Below are 20764 nucleotides of genomic sequence, written 5' to 3'. Positions count from 1 at the left end.
CCTGCCAGTCCCATATGTATTCCTGTCCTAAGAATTGTACATCCAGCTGTCCCTACAGAGTTATTCACATGAAGCTGAAGAACAATATTCATCCATGAAGGACATATGTTCTTCCATATATCTGCTCTGCTTTCAAGCTGCATGTCTGCATTTTGTTTCTAGGCCTGTGTTGAGACAGACAATCTTGGCAAGAAACATCATGAAAAGAAAGGCACAATGACATCATATAATGTCAGTCTATAGTTACGTGGAAACATTACTGCCCCTGAAACACTGGACTTGAAATGACTTCTGGTTCCATTTCCATGTCTAGGATTGCTCTCTTCACAGTGGTTCTGTCACCTTCCAGACTGCTTAGACAGAGTAAACTAATGGCATGACTACACTGGAAATAGGTTAGCTGTCAGCAGGGGATCACATAATTTCATTTACTACTCATACGAAGAACATATCTATTATTCAACTAAACGTGTCTGGGACATAATGCAGTCCCTAATTAGGTCCTTTATTAATTACAGAACAGGTGTTGGGGACCTGAATGCACTATCACATTAAGGTTTTTGATGAAAATGTTGTCTTCAGTAATCACCTCAGCAGCAATGAAATTTTGCCGTGAAGATTATATGAACATGCATGAAAAGATATCTTAAATTAATTCATAGCAATAGGCTTTGCATTAAGTTTGAGCCATAATCATTTTAATCAGATCTGGAAAGAAAAACAAAACTATTAATCATGAAGCAAGCTGACAGCTGTGCAAGATCTCAGAGATAAGAATGAGATATTTATACCTATAAGGAAAGCAGATCAGGAGTTTAACAGGTGACAGAGATCTTCTCATAGGAGAGGAGGTTAGTTTTCTACTGAAATGCACAGGGATGCATCTGTGAATTCTTCTATTTCCTGCTGGAAATTTTAGTATTTGCTCAGCTGTACAAATTAATCCTCAATTTCATTGTGTCTCACAATTTGGTACATTTGACCCTCATCCAGCTTTCATGAGCTAACACTCTATGTAGTCTCCTAGCGTTCATCTTTTTCTCCAGTAGCTTCCTCTGAAGCCCTTGGAGATGTCTGTAGTTCAAAGCAAAGCAAAACAAAACAAACAAAAAAAACCCTTAGACTAGCTCCTCAAAGGGAGATCGGTACTTAAAGTAGGACTGAGATATAAATTAAGAAAAAAAAAATAATCTGTATGCTTAATCTATAGACAGAATCCTGGTATCCCTTCTTGTCATCTCTCAAAAACTCACATTTAATAATTTGTATTCTGATAAAGCCTTTTGAGTTGAGAGTCAAAATAATAAAAAGAAACAAACAATAGTAGAAGCTGTTCTCATTTTTGCAAGGCACTACCTAAGTAGAGCTTTTCCCTATTCTGTTTAAGAAAATTGTTCTATGGTTACATCACTCATGTGGGATGTAAAATCTAGATCCAGATCATTTTGAAGGAATTAACTCATTCCTTCTGCTTTCTTGGAATGTGTCAATATCAACCTGACAAGACACTCTTCACTTCCCCACTTGATACTCTACCACAATACAGAAAAGAATTAAAAAAATTTTTTTTGGATAAACAGAGATAAACAGAACATGAGATTCTAGGCTAGAATTTTTTTACTGTTCCTCAAAGATTACTTGCTATACACATGCCCAATCCCCTGCAATCCAGGTTAGTGCCAATTTTATGTTTCTCAGAAAAATTCTAAAAAGAATGTGTTTTTCCCATTTTCTCTGTAAATCTCTTTCCCATATGGAATATTCCAGTCCAGAACATAGATTCAATCTCACTTGTTCACCTTCTTGAACAGGACAGGATACCTATATAAATACTTCTTTCTTTTTATGTCCTTTCCACACTTCTTTTCCTCTCCACCTCTGAATTCCTTAACAAAGCAAGCAGCTTAACCAATGTATTACTTACTTGACCAGACAAGTGACATCAGTAACAATGCCACCACCTTTCATTCTTTACCCAACAATAGATTAAAAGCTGTGTGCTTCACATTTAACTTGACACTGTTTTTAAAACCTTTAATGTTTATTGAGTCCATTCACTCATTGCCTTCAAAATAATACCTTTATAAATACCATTATTTAGATCATTATTTCCCAGAACTGCTGTAAATTTTCTCACCCTTTCTTCTGCAGAATAAAGGCATGTTCTACTTCTAGGTATGCTGGAGCAGACTAGTTTTAACAGCATACCTTTATATTCAAGTAACTATTGATTTCAGTTTTACTAGTCATTCAGACCAAAGTTTGGCAAGTTGAAATTAAAAAGCAAAATAGACAATTGTAATAGCAATTGGAGTTAAAATAAGAACAAAGAGAAAATTACTGGAAGAAAAATAGTAAATTTGATAATTTAGGATGAAGTATTTGGTGTTAGGGAACTCATCACCTAAGCACTACCAGATTTTCTCTAATCGTCAGTATTACCTCATCAAAGTCTGCAATGATCTCATTCAGCAAGCGCAGACATTCTACTCCTTGGTTATTCATCTCAGTCTGGGAATAGAAGTCAGCAAATCCAGGAATAGAAGCAAACATCACACCAACAGCATCATAAGACTGAGAGTACAATTCCTAAAAGAACATTGAAAAAAACAAGTTGGAATGGGAATATAGAGAAGAGAAAGTAATTGTCAGCAATTAAAATATGTTTCTTATTTTTTCCATGAATAGTACCTTAATAACTGAGGTTACCATTAAGTATATTGTGTAATTGACTAGCCAGGTTCAACAGGAGCAGGCTGACAGCTTTCATATTTTTATTATGGATTTTATGCAAGGTTTGACCTTTATTAGAAAACCTCTCTTTCTGCTTCTGAGGTCAGGAGACTACACCAGAAAAACTAAAAAAATAAAAAAGTAGAATTTCTGAATTGATATGAATTTATATGGGGAATCACTTGAAAGAATGAGGAATTAATTTGCAGGTATAGGTACCAGAGAATCAAATACTGTTAGGGAAGTAAAAGAAACCTAATGTTTATTATTTTTAAGATGTTTAAGTCTGTTTTACATGTTTGGAGCTACCAATATATTTCTAGATTAGTAGATTAACAAGGATAACAGGGATCAGGTGGGGTTGTTTTAAATGTTTAATATGAATTCTTTGAAAAGATTCTATTAATTACCTCATTTTCAAGTGGATAATTTATACTTTAGAAGGCTTTATAAGTTTGTCTACTCTTTGGTTCTCCTGTGGTTCTACCTGTGGTTCTCTTAAGGTGACTATGGAGCCATCTGGTTGCCTGGCTCTTGGAGAGGTTCCTGTTATTAAGGTTTGGAAGAAGGGAGAAACAGAAGCGAGGGTTATAACGGAGTTACTGGGGATAGAAAGTAGTTTATAAGGGACCAGACCTAAGAGGCTATAATGATAAAGTGTTCCCTGGCATAAACTTTCACTTATGGTACATATATATTTCACCCTGGTATTGAATGAACAATTTATATATGTATTTGTTCCTGTGAAAATACATGTGAAATACAGTCAGTTCTTTGAGACCAAACAATTTATTTTTATTTTTAGGAAACAAAAATGCCAAGGAATCTCCACAGTTCCTGGTATGCTTTCCTAGTGGATAAGATACCACAGCCACACACATTCTCTCTCTCTCTCTCTTTTTTTTTTTTTTTTTTTTTTTTTTTTTTTTAATTTCAACTTCCAACCATTGGCTCTTCCTGTGTACTGGCAGCGCAAGGTCAAAAACTGGCATAGTGTAGCCCAATGTCTGGGTACTTTTGTTTCTGTCCTGGGACTTCCCTTGATATTCTGGCATTGAGCAGTAGCTTCTCAATGCTCTTGCTAGTGTGCTTTAGGAAACGTTACCACTTTACTCTCATTATAAAAGGACTGGTCCCCATACACTTAATGTGAACACCTCAGGCTCCTATACTCCATCATTCTGCTTCTCCCTATAAAAGCATCTTGAACCCTTGCCCTGCACTTTAGTATGCTTTTAATGCTATTGCTTATCTAGATTTTTTAGTAGTGTGTCCTCCAGAGAAAATAGAAAAATTCTACTAGTTTCCAAGTGCACTGCCAACCTCTTATTCAGGAAAAAAAAATAATAAAAGAGAGAGAGATTGATTACCATTTTACCCTTACACTTTCCTCCACTGAAGAACATCTACAGGGTCATGGAAGTCATATTCTAAGGATATTTCTGTTCTCTTTCACAGATATAGAAAAAAAGTAATACACGCTAGTTCATTGAGCCTTATGGAAAAAGAGACAATATGCACTTTAAGCATGTATGCAATCAGACATATACTTTCCTCAGATTTTGAAGATAGAAAACAATTGGCTCAGCCTTCAGCTGTTAGTTTTTTCTATTTTTGGTAAGAAGCATCAAGACAAAAATAATATATCCATGAGAAAATGCTTACAGTATACATTACAGGGAATTCATGTTTTGAGAGCAGAGAAATTAATTTAATGGCCAGACTTGAACAGCAGAATTGATTGTACTAAAATGTAGTAGATGTTACAGCCAGCCAACTCACACATAAATTATCCATGAGTATAGTCAATCTGGGAAACTGTCTTACAAAATGCAAAAGTGGTGGCACCGAATTCAATGGCAAATTATTGAAGCATCAGCAATGATCTGTGGGGCATCTGTTTGCTTCTGAAGATTATTATACATGTGAGTGTATGTGAATTGATGTGTAAGAGAGGACACATATTCCCTGAGAATCCATAATGGAGACATGACAAAACACTCTCATGGTTGGTATCAGGTCCGTTCTATTTGCAATGAAGTATTTTAGCCAGGTTTCGCACATATATTTTCTCATGTGCAATGTGGTGTTTTTATGACCACTTAATACCCACAGAGTGGGTATTCCTCAATAAGATGATTCCTATAGTTCCTTTCCTTGCAGGTTCTCACTATGTCACCTTTCCCTTGGTGTTATTTGAAATCACATATTCAGAACACAATGATTCCTCATTGTGTAGTGTAATTTGGCTGCCTACATCTATTTTCAAAATGTAGAATCAGAAAGAGGGAGACCTGAATGCATTTTACTACACAATGAATCTTGGTATGTCAGAGTTGGCAACTTTAATCTTGAAGCATTTGTTATGTCTTCATTGTTAAATATAATTCCAACATTAAATGAGAAAATCCCAATTTTATAATGCAATGGTCTTTATTCACAGATAATATTAAAATATGCATTTGCCTTATTTCAGATAAGGATTAAGTGATTTCCTGCTGTTTTCAGAATCAGATGCTGATCTTTCTTCTATCTCTTCAGCAATCCCTCTCCAAATTCTGGTTTAGGAATACACAGAAACTCCATCACCAGCAGACTTTTTACCACTTTTCCCTCAATCTGACAGACCTTCAGCACAATTAGCTTACACTTACAAAGCTTTTCTATGTGTATTGCAAGTATGCTATAGAAACAAAACTACAAACTGTGTTTCTGAAATGGGTGCTTTGTTAATTGCACAGAGAAGGCAATTCAAAGCAAAGCAATATGAAATGGCAAATATGTTCTCTTGGGTCTGGAGATGCAGGAGGCTTGGGTCTACTGCTGCCTGTTGCACAGATTTCTTGCATAATAATTGGCAAGGCTGTAATAATACTTCTGCAATACAGGGCTATCTTAAATTTTCACATGTATTTTGTTAAATATCTGTAACTTTTTTAGGAATATTTGATTTTCATATACTCAAAAGTTGGGAGGGACCTTTGGAGGCTTCCATTAGAAGCAGGAACAATTTGGTCAAGTTTGTCATGGCCTTTGCCAAACTGAAAAGCTGAAGATTTTACAATGAGGCTTTGATGAAATATCTGACCAGATCCCTGGACAAAATTTTTCTTTCATCTAAATGGGACTTTTTGTCCTGTAATTTGTGTCCATTGGATCTTGTCCTTCATATGAGAAGGGTTTGTGTTTGTCTTTTCTATAACCAACCAGTAAGTAGTTGAAGACAACAATAGGATTATCCTTCATCCTTTTCCTCTTAAGGCTGAACAAACCCAGTTCTCTTAGCCTCTTGTCATATGTCGTGGTGTCTGAAAATACTAATAATATTAGTGGCACTAAACTGAAATTGTTCTGCTAGGTCTATATGTCTTATACAGGGGATCCTAAAGCTGGAAACAGCACTCCATATGCAGACCTAGACATGTAGAACACAGAGAATAGTAATTTCCCAATTTCCCTAACATTAAAACATGATTTTTTTTTTTAATTCACTGTTTATTTATTTATTTTTAAAATATGGACCAGATGCCAAATACAGGCAGTATTTTTGTACTGAGTACTATTGAGAATAGTGTAAAAACAATTCCCGAACAGGTCTGTTTTTCTTTTGCTAATTAAATGAAATTTTCAGAGGTAAAATTGATACCTACTTCATTATCCCGATCCTTCTCCAGAAAGTGACGGGCAACATGACTGGGTAAAATATTACGTAGCATATTTTCATTGTGCTCCCTTAACTCCTTCATTTCATTGATTTCTTCTTTTGCTTGAACACGCCAGAGAAAATCCAGCCTTGCTGTATATTCAAGCTGTAATATCAGAAAGAAAAGAAGTGCAAAAATAAAACCCAACAAGATAAGAGTAGCTGTTGTATTGTCATCCTGGAAGGCTGCTCCTGCCATGTAATTTCTTCAACATTGCTGAAGATCTTTGACTCAGAAAGAATTTGATTTCATTGCCAGAAAAAATATCTTTTATTTGCCTTGTGTATTGTGAGTTCCTCAGAGAAATATTGGGACTAACAACATTTGTCATTACTGTTACGATTAGTGACTAGAAATTTTCAGAAAGTTATTTTCCTTTTAAACACCTTTCTATTATTTAAATAAAAACATAATGGGATCAGCCGGGAGATTAGTAATTAGAAGATATTGGTATGAAATAAATATGTTCTCCTTTTCATATATATATGAAAAGGGTTTCTTGAGGAAATAACAAATATGATTCCAAATACTTTTCAAAGCAACGTGTTTTACTTCTTACAGATGAGCATCTTTCAGCAAAACTAAATCCAAAAGTCCAAAACAGTGTCAAGGAGGACTTTCAAGTCTTTGGCACCAACATGAGATATTTCTGTTGTGGGGACATCCACTTGTATGTCTTTTAATTTTTTAAAAAGATAGTGAAAGATAAGCTATTGGCATTCCCTTGAATACTTATTCCTTGTTGTATTGGGGATACAGGGTCTGCACAGTAAGAATTTCAAACACAAACAGTGGCAGCGCCTGATACTGTCTAACCAAATTAGATGACTTTCAGTGTTGCATGTATATAGAACAAAACTAATATTCCTGCACAGCACAGTTTATATGTGAATACAAATATATATATTTGTTGCATATTTATACATGTATATTTGTATATATAAAAATGGCAGCTGTCTGATAGCTGGAGAACATGCAGAAACATCACATTTTTTGCCTGAGAGGCACGTCTCAATACATGGACAAGACCACAACTGCCAGAACTTTTGAGTTCATGGCACTGAAGGAGAGCTTTCAGAATTGAAGGCAGGTGATACTTTAGCTTGCACAAAGCCTGTACAAAAGCTGATTTATTAAGCTTCAACCTGATGGAAATATATCTCTCTCTGATGCAAAAGAATTATTTTTGAGACTTGAGATGTTTTAAACAGAGATAATAATCAAATACTCAGAAGAGGGTTGCATAACATCAGTAAATAAATGCATTTTCTAATTGGGAGAGACATCAAATGGATTGCCAACAGGTGCTGGGATAAGGACATGGCTGTGATATAATTCACATACCAAGGTATGTGACTGCAGTGGGTGGGAATAACTAAGACAGGGTTCAGGCATTGGCTAGTGACTCACCTGCTCCATGTTTTTCACTGTTAGCAGTGACCAGTGGCAGTTTTGAAGAATATACAAAAACATCTTGCAAGGGGGCTTACAGTTTGACTGTACTAGAGGAAGCTTTTCTTTGTAAAAACTAAAGATGAGTCTGACTTGATATAATCTCTCAAAGCTTGTATGCATTTTAGTAGTGATTTACATTCTCTCTAAATGCTATTGCCACCTTTAAAAACAGTCTCCTCTAATTTTCATATTTTGATCTTCCATCTTGTGATTGTTAATCTGACTCCTCTCCCCCCCTCCCCCCTCCCCACAATAAATAAATAAATAATGTGTCAGAAAAATAAATATATGTTTAAGGCATTTTTTTCTGACATTTGGAGTTTCCTTTTCTACTTTTCTTCTCTACTAGCTGACTGTGAAGGTAACATTGACTATAATTTTGCAAGAAGACCTTAAAGTATTTTACAGATTGGCTTGGAGCAGGAGCTGCTGGTGGATTCTAAGTTCTTTGATGCTTCAGACATCTAAAACCACTACAATGAGAAGTTTTCAAAAAGCTGCAATGCATTTTTTTGGGGGTATTTTTTTTTTTTTTTTCACATCTTTAAACCTAACTCAGAATAGCAACAGTTTATATTTATATTTTAAATAATTTCATTCTGGTTATTTATAATCTTATTATAGCAGAAAGTATTTTTCTTGTATCTTCACTGGTTGAGATGACACTGATAGTTCAGAGGTAAAAGGATGTCATACATATGAGGTCTGAAAATAGTTTTAGGAAGATGTTCTGCTAAGTTCTGATAGTTGCTAAAACTAACAAAATTATAGGGTAGAATTTTGGGTTTAGAAATATGAGAACAGAACAGAAATAAAAATATATGACTGCAACTGTCTGATCTTGAAATGTTCAAGTTTTCTTGTCCTGCCATATATCCCCCATATGCACTCTTAATTTCAATACTGTGTGAAGAGAATAGAACAGATGTATTACACAGCAAGCCTAGCATTTCCTATGTCCTCTATTTCTAAACAACCCAATCTTTCTCCAGACAATTGCCATATGCAAGGAAAGGACAAGGTATGGATCAGTGTTTGAGAGACAGAATATTTTTTCATTTGAGAATGAGAAAGGAAAGAGTTTACATAACAAAAGGGCACATTCAACCACTGAAAATTGCCTAACTTCAAATAAAAAAAGCAAATAGCCTTTACTCACTAATTTAAAACCTGTGCATAGAAAGATTAATGAAGAGACCTGTAGCATAATATCAGAAGCAGATACGTATCTTCCTCTCTTTTTCTCTTTCAACTGTAAAAAACTCCTCTTCCTATTTCCTCATTCTTCCTTGTTTTCCCAAGCATGAAGAAGGTTAAGGGGGTCATGGTTTTTGCAGATAGATTGCTTTGTAGGAATGTCAGTTCTTCCTCCCTTCCCACAAGGCTTTGGAGAGCAAAGCTATATCTCTTACATTTAGAGGTTATTGTGTACAAAGCTGTCTCTGCCTGCCCTGTCAAAGTTCAAGTTGTCATTTGCACCAAAGATCTCCAGAAGCGGAAGAGCAACTGGTCAACATTTGCCTGCATGAGAACACATCTGCAATCTAAAAGAAACCAGAGATGGTCTTTGTCCTTTGCTTTATAAGGTCTAATTGGAGTGGAGGGAGGAGAAGGACTGAGCCATCTGTGGGCAGTTTTATTCCTTCTGCTTTTGTTAATTTTTTATTTTTTTTTTTTATTTTTTTCAAAACCATGGTGGTAGGTTGCACTCAGGTTTAATAGGTTACTTATTTTTGTGTCTTTTCACAAGAGATGCATTTCCAAGAGAGAAGACTGTATGTGATATTGTATTTTGATAAGATTTTGAAAGATTTTATATGTTATATTTAACTCATTAAAATGTTAAAGTGGTATATAAACACATTGTAAGTACAGAATGTGCAACCTCAAAATTGTCCACAATACTTCTTTAATGAACATTTTTTCAACTTTGGCTTGCAGAAATACTGTTGTAAAATGTGTACTACTCATCTTAAGAATATGTTTCTAGATGAAATTTGCTTTCTAATGAGGAATTATTCTATTTGGCTTGATGTCATAAATCGGTGATAGAACTATATATAATTACGGGTTTAGCACAAGAGAATGTCTCTATTTCTTGGTTGAAATACACGTAAGATTTTAAGACACTGACTTTGATTAGACATACTCACAGAACCTTTTCTTGATAAGAATCTAATTTAAAAGTCTATCTGCAAATGTAGGGATTAACTTTAAATCACACTGGATAAAGAATAGCAGAGAATTAGCTGTTCAGAAATTAAATACCCATAAGCTTGATTTTACAAAAGTAATCTCTTTTGCAAAAACACCTAGAATGAGACATATCTTGAGCTATTCTAATTCTGCAGTTTTTAAGAAGTAAAGCTGTGCTGGAGGACAGCTTTATCAGATTTAATGAATTCTCCATCAGTTCAAACAATTGAAGAGGCTTTTTTAATGTGCTCTGGATCATTATAATTCTTTTTATAATTTATAATTCTTTTAATATATATATCATAGTTTGTATTTTTACAGATACTTTTATGTTATCTTTATAAAAGTAAATAAAACAGTGCAAGAAAATGTTCTCAGGCACTGTTTTTGGATTTTGTTAAACTGATAGATTAGCCCTATGAATCATTCGGGAGAACGTACAGAGGTAAGTACACATCAGGGACCATTTCCAAGGGCAGTTTGGGTATATCCACTCTGTTTTATGGGACAAGGAAGATTAACAGACTGGAAAAAGGCTGTGTTGTGCCAACAGGCCTCCAGGCTGGAGAACAGTTTCAAATACCCTCAATCAGTTTTTCATAAAATACAAATGTGTACACTCAGATTTTGATCCTGAAGAGCATTACTTGGGATTCTGTCTTAATTCTTACTCTGCCTTAATCAGTGTTTCTTCTAAATGCTTACTCTCGCTTTAGGAGATTGCCAACCCTTAGATTTGTATCTTTGCATATGCTAAGAATTTCCTAGCCTTCTCTTATTGCCTCACTCCAGTTAGGATCTACAAATGCTGGTATTAATCAGCCTAATCCTCTTCAGGGGAAAAACTTTAAGCAAGTTGAACATGCAGGACCATGTCTAAGGGCAATTGTCATTGATGCTTCCTTTAAAGTAGTAGTTCTGTTCATCTTTATGTGAACAGAAACTGCCTGAAGTCAGCATGCTTGATATGTAGTGCCATAGAGATTGTCAATCAGAAGCACTGCAAAGAAAACACCCTGCTTTAGATGTATTTTAGTGAATGTATTGGTTGATTATTATTTTGATACAGTAGTTTCTTGATTCCTCAAGTATCACCCTCATCTAAGTCCTTGTTATGATCTAGGTGAAAGCATTCCTGGAAGTGGTCCATGACCCAAAGTCGGTGTTGGTGCTTAGACTTCTATAACCTAAAATTTTCCTCAGTTCCTCAAGTGCAGTGTTTTTCTTCTATCAACATACTAAGTCATTTCAAGGGATTTTTATTATTTACTGATTTGTTATTCCCTTTCTTCATTTTGGTTTTATGCCTGCTCAAGTACACTGAAGTAGTCAGATAACACTAGAATTGAAAAAATACCTAAGATAAACGAAGTCCTATTTGTTCCTTCAACCTCTATCAACAACTACAATATAACTTGTCTATTGCTGAATATAATATTGCACATGTTCTTTAAGAATGCTAGGCAGTGTCAGATGTAGGCTTTCTTTAATCAGATTCTGCATATGGCTTATTAAATTGTTAAAGGTCATATGCTCAAGTGGATAAAAAGGCAGTTGGTATTTTGAAAGTAATTATTGTCACATCCTGCAATTGTAAGTGATATAGGGAATGGTTGAGGCAAATGTTTGCATTACCTGTTGACCATGATAAAATACAGCTAAAAGAAACATTGCCATCAGTAGTAAAGATGCCTCCTTTGTACCCAGGAAGTCTGTTCTGGAAAAATAAAATAAAATACAGTTATTGATTTGTCAGTGCTTGTTGTAATCATGCAGAAATTTCATTCTGTAATTCCCTAGTACTTTTTCTTGTTCATTAAAAAGTCTTCTACATTTGAACATTTAACTTAGAAATAATTAGTTCAAGAGGACAGGAGTGTAATTAGAGTGCTTGCTGTTTGGAAACAAATGTATTAAATAAATAAATTGTAGCCTACAGTAAGTACACAGAAGGTGATGATCTTTCTTTTTCAAATGTGATATGTAAGCTGTGTGCCAGTCATTCAACTTTCCTGGGAGCTTTATAAACAACAATGAACACAACAGCCCTTGCCATGTATAGGAGGTGGTATCTGCATAGGGAAAGATTTAGGCTGGATCTAGTAAAGGGAAGCTTCCAGAGTGTGACAGTAAAAGTCCAACAAAAGGGACTTGAGATAAAAAATGGACCCCAAGGCAGTTGCTGAAATTTAAATATACTTATACTGATTTTACTGAGACACAAAGAGGAGAGCATAGAATTCTTTGCCTATGACAGGAAATAAAGGAAATGTTTGTAGATAGCAGGGAAACAACGAAGATGAGTTAGGAAAGTGTTTTCTCCTGAATGTAATCAGAGATGCTGTGTGTGGAGCAACGGAGAAAGTGTGATGAAATATGGTGAAAAGAGCCCAGAACAGTTTAAGTAGATTTCAGATACAAAGAGGAATTACAATTATGTGAAAAGATGACAAACTGAAAAAGCAATTATCTCTACAGTGTCAGGGAGTTGTAGAGAGGCATGTTTCTCAGGGGGGAAAGACATGAATGGAGAGGTTGGGGAATTGGTAGGGCCAAGTTTATAATGAAACAAAAAGGAGAGGGAACAAAATTTGGAGCTGAATGGAAACAGTCCAACCTTAAATAATGCACAGCCCAAACCCTGAATCCATTTATGTAATTTTGAAAGAAAGATATATGATTCTTGCCAGAGGACTCCCATGACAACTAGAGCACACAGAAAGGTGGACCTTGGCAAGACTAAACCAAATAGAAACTTTCTTGGGAGTGAGGTAACTGAACTGACCTTGTCTGTCTGATGAAGAATTTAAATACTTTGAATTCAAGTGTCTTCCCATTTTGCAGTTGTATGAAATATGGCCTCCCTAGGATTCTGGAAGGACTCTGATACACTGGCTGAGGGCAGCAACCTCAAAGGTAATAATTCCAAATGCCTCTATTACTGGATATTGTAGTAATGTAGTTATAGCCCCAAATATATAAGACAGATGAGTTTTGTATTAAGTTGTAATACCTTTTATTCAACTATTTAGTATAGCTAAGAAAACAGGGAAGCTTCTGAAAACAGGGCCTTGAACCTTGTGCTCTCTAATGTCAGAGGTGAAACTCAAGTCCTTTTCCTGAGTGTGGAGCATCTGAGCTGAGATGAGTCCAGTTCTCCTGGACTGTTGGTTGCTTTGAAGTATATTCCTGGCTGTTTCTTTCTCTGTGGAAAAGTCCCTGTAGAGTTTTATTTCCATGTGCAATAGAAACTGTTCTGAATCTGAAGATTTTCACACAAGCATACATTTTCTTTGCTGTGCTTAATTAGTGGAAAAAAAAATATGATCATGACATCATCAGACAATGACCATGATATCTACTTCTAGTTAATGCTCTTGGTCAGAGTATTATTTCCTTCCTGCCATTTGTTTTATTTGCTGGGCTCTGTCATGAATATACTATGTGTTATATGATTAGATAATAAGAGCATAACTAGGATTAGAAAAAGGAATTGCATCTCAAGCCATTAGTATTTTGGTACTGTAGGAAGCTAGTAAGGAAAGATATTTGTGCAAAGCCTTATTGTGTGTAAAGACATGGCTGTTGTGAGAACTACTTGCAGTGCAAATGGATGCTTTTCTATGCTTTTGCAGCTCTTCAGTTACAGGTTTTGCTGGCATGAACTTAAAAGCACAAGCAGCAGTACAAGCTGGTCGAGTACTACAGATTAAAGATGTATTTTTCTGAATGAGCTAAATCGCTGCTACTCTAGGTTCAGAGTTATTTAACACTTGGAGAAGCTCTAGCTGCAAATTGTGGTGGATCTTCTGTCCTCCCACTGGCTCTTCAGCTCCTCTTTCTGACAAGAGAGTCTACAAAATGAGATCATCCTTGTATTCCTTATATCTTTAGCAACTGTATGCTATATTTTGAGATTTATATGGGTAAAACCCTGCCCCTAAAACACCGTTTACACATTTTCTTAATTGGAGGCAAAAGTTTAAATCACTACTTCTGGAGTATTTACGACTAGAAACAAGTGGTGTATATGCACTATAATATATTTTTGGCAACATGGATGGACTATGGGAGACTTAAGAGATAATCCCTTCTCAATATTTACTTTTCCTCATGAAATGAGTACTTAAATAAAAAGGTCTGAGAAAAAAAACAATCACATTAGAAATCTTGCTAGATTCGTCAATGCCTCTTGTAACCAACCCTATTTACTATTATGTTATCCAACATGTATATTCTCTGGTAAGACTTAACCTTTTACCTTGTTAAAAAACAGTTCCTAAAGGAAGCTGTGAACACTTACTCTCCATTGTGGTTAAAGTTGTCATATTGCAGAAAAAGTGAAGCATAGATGGTCTCAGTCAGCAGAGAATAGATCGCAATCATGATGAGAAGTACTGCCAGTTTTAGGACAGAGTTGAGACGAAGAAAGACTGCACAAGTCACCATTGCCAGCACACCAGTGAAGACAAAATACTGAAGAGAAAATGGCAGTCAATTACTTTTAGTGATTAGTGATTATACATTCACTTTGTTGATATTTGCATAAACAATCCAGTGACCAGAAGTATAAAAAACTATTGGTCTCGAATTTGGTGCTCTTGTAAGTCTTAGCATACAGGTTACTATAGAAACAAAGTGCTCATATAGAATGTTTAATTAAAACTTCTCTTGTTTTGCATGACACCTCCATATTAGCAGAAATCCTCTTTTGCACCTTTGTTGCCTTTTCGTAGTATTAGAATGGAAAGGGCATCCTGTATAATAAAAAGAGGAAAGTGAGAAATGCTCTATGTATTAGCTGGCTAATGAAAAGTCAATAGTGGGAATCACTTCTATTCCTTTGATTCTAAACTTCCACAGGAGTCACATTAGTTAGGACAGGAGAATCATATTCCTGCTTTATCCTTTTCCCATGCTAACTGAAGAGAGGATAAAACCATAGGTTTGGGCGTTTATTACAATCATTTATTTCTTTATTTATTTATCTATGTATTTCATTATTTTTAATATTACAAGTCAAGCTGAGTTTCATTCTTCTCTTAAAATGTGATGCCTGGAAGTTTTATTCAGACTTCATTTTCTAATCTCATCATTGTCTCATTTTTCTCAATGATCATGTTAAATGCAAACCATGAAGCTATAGAAAAACAATCATGGCCATAAGCTATTCAGATTTGAAATAGCAACATAAACACACATGGTCCACATGTAGCTTAAATTAACTCCTATCATACAGGCTTAGGAGAGACTGCAGCATTCAGTTTTCTGACTACACTTTTTTCTTTAGTATAGTTCCTCTGGGAAAGTGTGCACCTCTACAATTTGTGGTAATATCATGACACTGCCATATGAAATTCTAAGCAACATGCACATGACCAATCCATTGAATTTGCTATCAGATTGCTCATCACAGAGAGGAAATTTTTGTTTGTTTCAAATGGAAATTTAGAGTAACTTTTTTTTTTTTTTTTTAATTGTGTTTATTTATTTATTGATAAAAAATATTAGTCTCTTACATTAGCTTCCTAGGAATTAAGCAGTATGTTTTATTGAGTTGGTGCATTGGATCATTGCTGGATGTGTTTTCAATTATTTTTAAATACACAAGAGAGGCAGCAAAAGTTAAAAATTTGGGCAAATGAGATTCTGCTGCTTACAGAAAGGAAGCTGGAGGACTTAGTTTGGTAAAGCATTTAATAATGACTTGTCACTGATTTCATGCATGAACAAGGATATTACTAGCCAGAGAGGGTTTCCATTTTTCTTAATGACTTTTATTGAAAAAAAAAATCTTTTCTTGTACTAAAATGCAGGTCTTGTCACATCTCAGTGTCTCATGTCTACTCACATTTCAGCTGTCTGCTGAATGCTGTCTGCATATATACAGGCTGAACAGCAAGGACAATAAAAATCTTTATATCCTAAGATTTTTAGATTGAGATTCTGGTTGTAATGTTCTATTAGGCCATAAGATTGATTCATTCTGTAACCCATTTCTACTTTTTTCTGCCAGCCTATTGATAGATGACAAAGTTCAGCTTCACAGTCCTATTAAGGCACCTGACTCCACCACCACTATTTTAGTGGTCATAGATTTTAGTAGTTGCCATATAACTGCTGTAGAGCTATGCCTCAGATTCAAAAGTACCCTCAGAAATACCTCAGGATAGGAACAGATGTCTGCAAAAGATGCAGATGAACTGTTGAACGTCTGGTTCTTCAGGGGCACTGGTTTGTCAAAATCACACCATAGCTGTGAATAAAGGAAAGAAGGAAAAAAATAAATAAATCAGGGCTACATTGTGTGCTAGTGACTACATGCTTGTGTGGCTGTCCGGCTGGGTTCAGGGGTGGAACTGGTTGACCTGCTCCTCTCCATACTAGCTTCCTAACTGCCATCAAGGGCTAAATGGACAACATGAAGACAGAAAAGTGGGAATTAAAAGGAAAGGGGAAAGCTATTCACACTACAGGCATTTAGCATCTGGGTAGCCTTCCTATTCAATCCTATTCCTAAAGGTGAAAGATGAGCTCCTCCAGGAGTTTCAGAAGACTGACATTGGACTCTTAAGAACTATCAAGTGATAATGTCTATATTTTACTATGAATTATAGACAACATAATTATATCATGAGCATAAAATCAAACTGTATGTGTACACTTGCTTGAAGACAGGCTTTTCCTGCCATGATGTTATGGATGGAGTTATCCTTGTAGGAGTGGGAAAAAAGCCCATGGCATCATCCATGTGTCAAAGAATAACATGGTCCCAGAATTGTAAGTGAGACATATAGAATGTAAGGGAATGAAAAATGGTTCATGATACAATGTTTTTGAGAATACTATCTAGGAGAATTTCAGAAAATACAACATTTTACTGTTATGACCCGCATTTATTTTAATAGTATTTCAGACTGGCTGTATTAAATATAAATACGACATCAGTGTTGAATCGTAATATATCATGGTCTTAGAACACAGGAAAAAAAAATCATGAATGTTTTCATGTTTTGACAGTCAAAGCAGATGGAGTTTCCCATCACATATATTAATCCAATCTGGATGTTTATACTAGGTCATTTCATCAACCTGGTATGTACAAACTAGTTCCCTTGTCCCTCTTTCTAACAGTTAGATAGTTTGTTTAATGAAGCCCAATTGATTAACATTAAATTGTAATTAATTTTGAGCTTGGAACTCTCTTGTTTGTTCTTTCAGCAACTCAGTCATCTCTGAAGTGCAGCAACATTTTCTAGCTTTTCTGTACAGTCTTGCATGACAACGGATAAAGATAACTTCTGCAAACTCATGAGGTGTATAGCACCTCTCTACAAGGCAGAGTGTCATCTCTGGGTGCCTCTAAATAATATTCAGGATAATAATCTTTTTTTTTTTTTTCCTAATGTTTTAATGATAAGAATGTACTTGATATAGAGAATCACATATGCCCATCTGATGAAACCAAAAACTTTTGTTAGAATGTATCTGAGTCTTACTTCCCTCCAGCTGGCTGAATTTGAACTCAGTGTATGCACATAGCTGCAAGGCTGACCTTGCATTACCTGCTCTTAAGTCCACATTGGTCCCTACAGTGTTGCAGTCCACCATATGGAAACAAGTGGCTGCTTCATAGAAGTCACCTTTTTAGTGGTGTGCAGGAAGTAGATAAAGTATTATTAAGGCAGGTTTCATTTTCATATAAATTAATTATATATTATATAAATGCTGTGGTTTCTTGTAGAGGTCAGGTCCCAGTGCCTCAAATCACTGAATATAAGACAATAAATGTAACTATTTCTTGTCTTATAGAAGCCCACTGGCATAAGAGTAAAACCAATTACATTTCTTAAGACTATTTTTGGATTAGCCATCACACATGATTACAGTGGTCACAATCTTCAAAAATAATCCACAACAAACCATGAAGAAAATCTTGTTATCATAATACCGATAGAAATTTGGGTTTGGTTGCCTTGTTCCAAGAGCAGGATTCATTATACCAAAATCTTTCCTGACAGATATTTGTCAAACACGGTTAAAAAACCTCTACATTATACAACACACCTTAGTGATCTATGCTATAATGTAGCACTGTCCTTATCTTTAGGAAGTTTTCAGCCCTATTGAACTTCCTGTCATAGACCATATTTGTATTTTCTCAGTGGTGACATTCTTCTTTCTCCAAATGACTCTCCTATCAGTGACAGTGTGGTATCAGAAAGAAACCAAGACACATGTTCAGTTCTAGCATATTGGTCACCTGTACTGTTATAGTTGCTATTATTTCTATTGTCATTAAATGCTTTCTTGGTCTAATCTTAAGGTAATAAATATCTATGAAGAACAAAGTTCAGATGAAAAAGAACAGCTGCATCCATACCCAAAAGGTTCCTTAGAAGAAGGAGGTGTGATAAAAATGTTATTTTTTAATCTATCAGTGAGATATTTACTATCTTCTTGACTCAGGTTTCAATACCTGCCAGGTTGTCTGATACTATTATCTGCCTAATTCATGCAGATAACTCTTATTTCTAATGACATTTGGATAATCAGGGCTTTTTTGTATTTGCACCGGTGTTACTCCTTTACATGGTAAAAATGGCACGTCAGCCAGGCTGACAGTATTCAATTAGCAATAATTTTATCCATGCACAGTTGTGAAACAAAATTTGGTATATGCCTTTTCTCACAGATATGCTGATAAAATTTGGTCTAGATTTGTTATACCTGGGACTTAGTGGAGACATGTATGTTGGGAGACCAGTCAGACCATTTCCCAGTGTGGATAGTTGTCCTGGTTTCAGTTAGGACAGAGTTAATTTTCTTCCTAGTAGCTGGTAGAATGCTATGTTTTGGCTTAGGATGAGAAGAGTGCTGATAACACCCCGATGTTTTAATTGTTGCAGAGCAGTGCTTACACCAAGCCAAGGACGTCTCAGCTTCTTGCTCTGTCCTGCCAACGGGCAGGCTGGGGGTGCAGCAAGAGCTGGGAGGGGACAGACCCAGGACAGCTGACCCAAACTAGCCAAAGGGGTATTCCATACCATCTGACATCATGCTAAACAATATATAGGGGTGGCTAGCTGGGGGAGGGGGGCCGGACTGCTCAGGGTTAGGCTGGGCATCAGTCAGCGGGTGGTGAGCAATTGCATTGTGCATCACTTGTTTGTACACATTATTATTAGTAGTATTATTATCATCACTGTTATTATTATTATTATTAATTTTATTATTATTTTCCTGTCTTAATAAACTGTCTTTATCTCAACTCACAGGCTTTACTTTCCCATTTCTCTCCCCCATCCCAGAGAGGGAGGGGGGAGGATGAGCGAACGGCTGTGTGGTATTTAGCTGCCGGCCGGGTTAAACCACGACAATAGTGGAGAGAGGAAAATCTCTTTATTGGGAGTATGATTAAAAGACATCTTTGGGGATACCTGTTTTTCTGCACTGACTATAAAGGAAGCTGAGAGTGACCATGACCATAGCTTGATACTTCAGCTAAAGTGAATCTGGACTGAAGGGAGTTGTTAAAACCCCTTTAGGCTTTTAAACTTTTCTCCTATGCTGAGGTTACTGGCCCAACTTCACCTGCTCTATCCTTTCCCTATAGGTATTTTCTAGTTTTGTTCACCCTTCTCATTTTTTAGTAATCTAACTGATAGAACTGTGACATGAGGAATTTAATACCTATAAGCACTATGGACTAACGGTCTTTAAGAAAGTATATCAGAATGTCAGAAAATTGTGAATCATCCTCAAACCGTGGATATATTGAACAGAAAATGGCATAAGGGTTTTAAAAATAGATGATCCTTATGAAGGAGAAATAATTACATATTTCAGAAAAACATAGTTTAAACAACAGTCTGAATTTCCTGAAGCTGTGGTACTTTGCCTTTTATATTTAAATTATATCTGGCTTATAAACACATTAGTTAGCAAGTCCTTTAGCAAGCTTAATAATTCATAAATCATATTTTCCTGTATAATAGACCTTGGTTCCCTATGAAGCTTACAATATTTATGATGGCTCCAAGAAAATTAATCAGAATAGATGCAAATATAATGACATTCCTGGCCAAGTAGGTCTCATTAATCCAGCAGCAAGTTTTCCGGAGCATTAAGGGTAAACATTTGTAATCCTCTGCTGTGGTGATTAGCACAAGAGCGGAGTGCAGCATAATCAGAATAGAAAATTGAATGACCATTGGTATCACCCTGGGAAGAAAAATAAGAAAACCCAACATTAAACCACATCACAATACCACTGCTAATAAAAATAAATGTGCAAACAGTTAACTCCAGGAAAAATCAGTTTTCATAAATCTGAGACAATTACTCCAGGAAAAAAGAAAAAAAAGAGAGAGAGCAAGAGAGGCAGAGACATGTTCTATAGATCTGTTACTGTTTCACTTGTTTTCTTGTTGAGAAACTGCTGTTGAAGAAATAAGCCAGCGAAATTGCTGCCATTGCCTCTGTCTGTCTATCTAGGGTCCACCTGTGTATGAAATGCTTCCCAACCCCAGTAGGCTAGTTTTCTATGGGCAGTTTGGAAGAGTGTTATTTTGTATACTGCACAACACAGGTGTCTTAAAATTATACTATATTTTCGGTCTCAAATTGTAAACTCAGAAACGACCAGTAAAACAATGTAGCCTGATTTCTGGCAG

General features: G+C 35.7%; 1 protein-coding gene across 2 annotated transcripts in view; it reads right to left on the bottom strand.

Moving 5' to 3' along the window:
• Positions 1-20764, bottom strand: part of ADCY8 (adenylate cyclase 8) — a 121870-nt gene that overhangs the window by 7599 nt on the left and 93507 nt on the right. For both annotated transcript variants that reach the window (XM_027452717.3, XM_038175035.2), the window contains 6 exons: positions 20111-20312; positions 16252-16344; positions 14392-14564; positions 11724-11805; positions 6384-6542; positions 2443-2589 (listed from right to left, as the gene is read on the bottom strand). In XM_027452717.3, coding sequence (XP_027308518.2) covers positions 2443-2589; positions 6384-6542; positions 11724-11805; positions 14392-14564; positions 16252-16344; positions 20111-20312 — 856 coding nt within the window. The remainder of the gene's footprint in view (positions 1-2442; positions 2590-6383; positions 6543-11723; positions 11806-14391; positions 14565-16251; positions 16345-20110; positions 20313-20764) is intronic.

The sequence above is a fragment of the Anas platyrhynchos genome, chromosome 2 (genome assembly GCF_047663525.1).
Source record: "Anas platyrhynchos isolate ZD024472 breed Pekin duck chromosome 2, IASCAAS_PekinDuck_T2T, whole genome shotgun sequence".
Lineage (NCBI taxonomy): Eukaryota > Metazoa > Chordata > Aves > Anseriformes > Anatidae > Anas > Anas platyrhynchos.
Note: the sequence above shows the minus strand (reverse complement) of the source record. Positions and strands in the feature narration are given on the sequence as shown.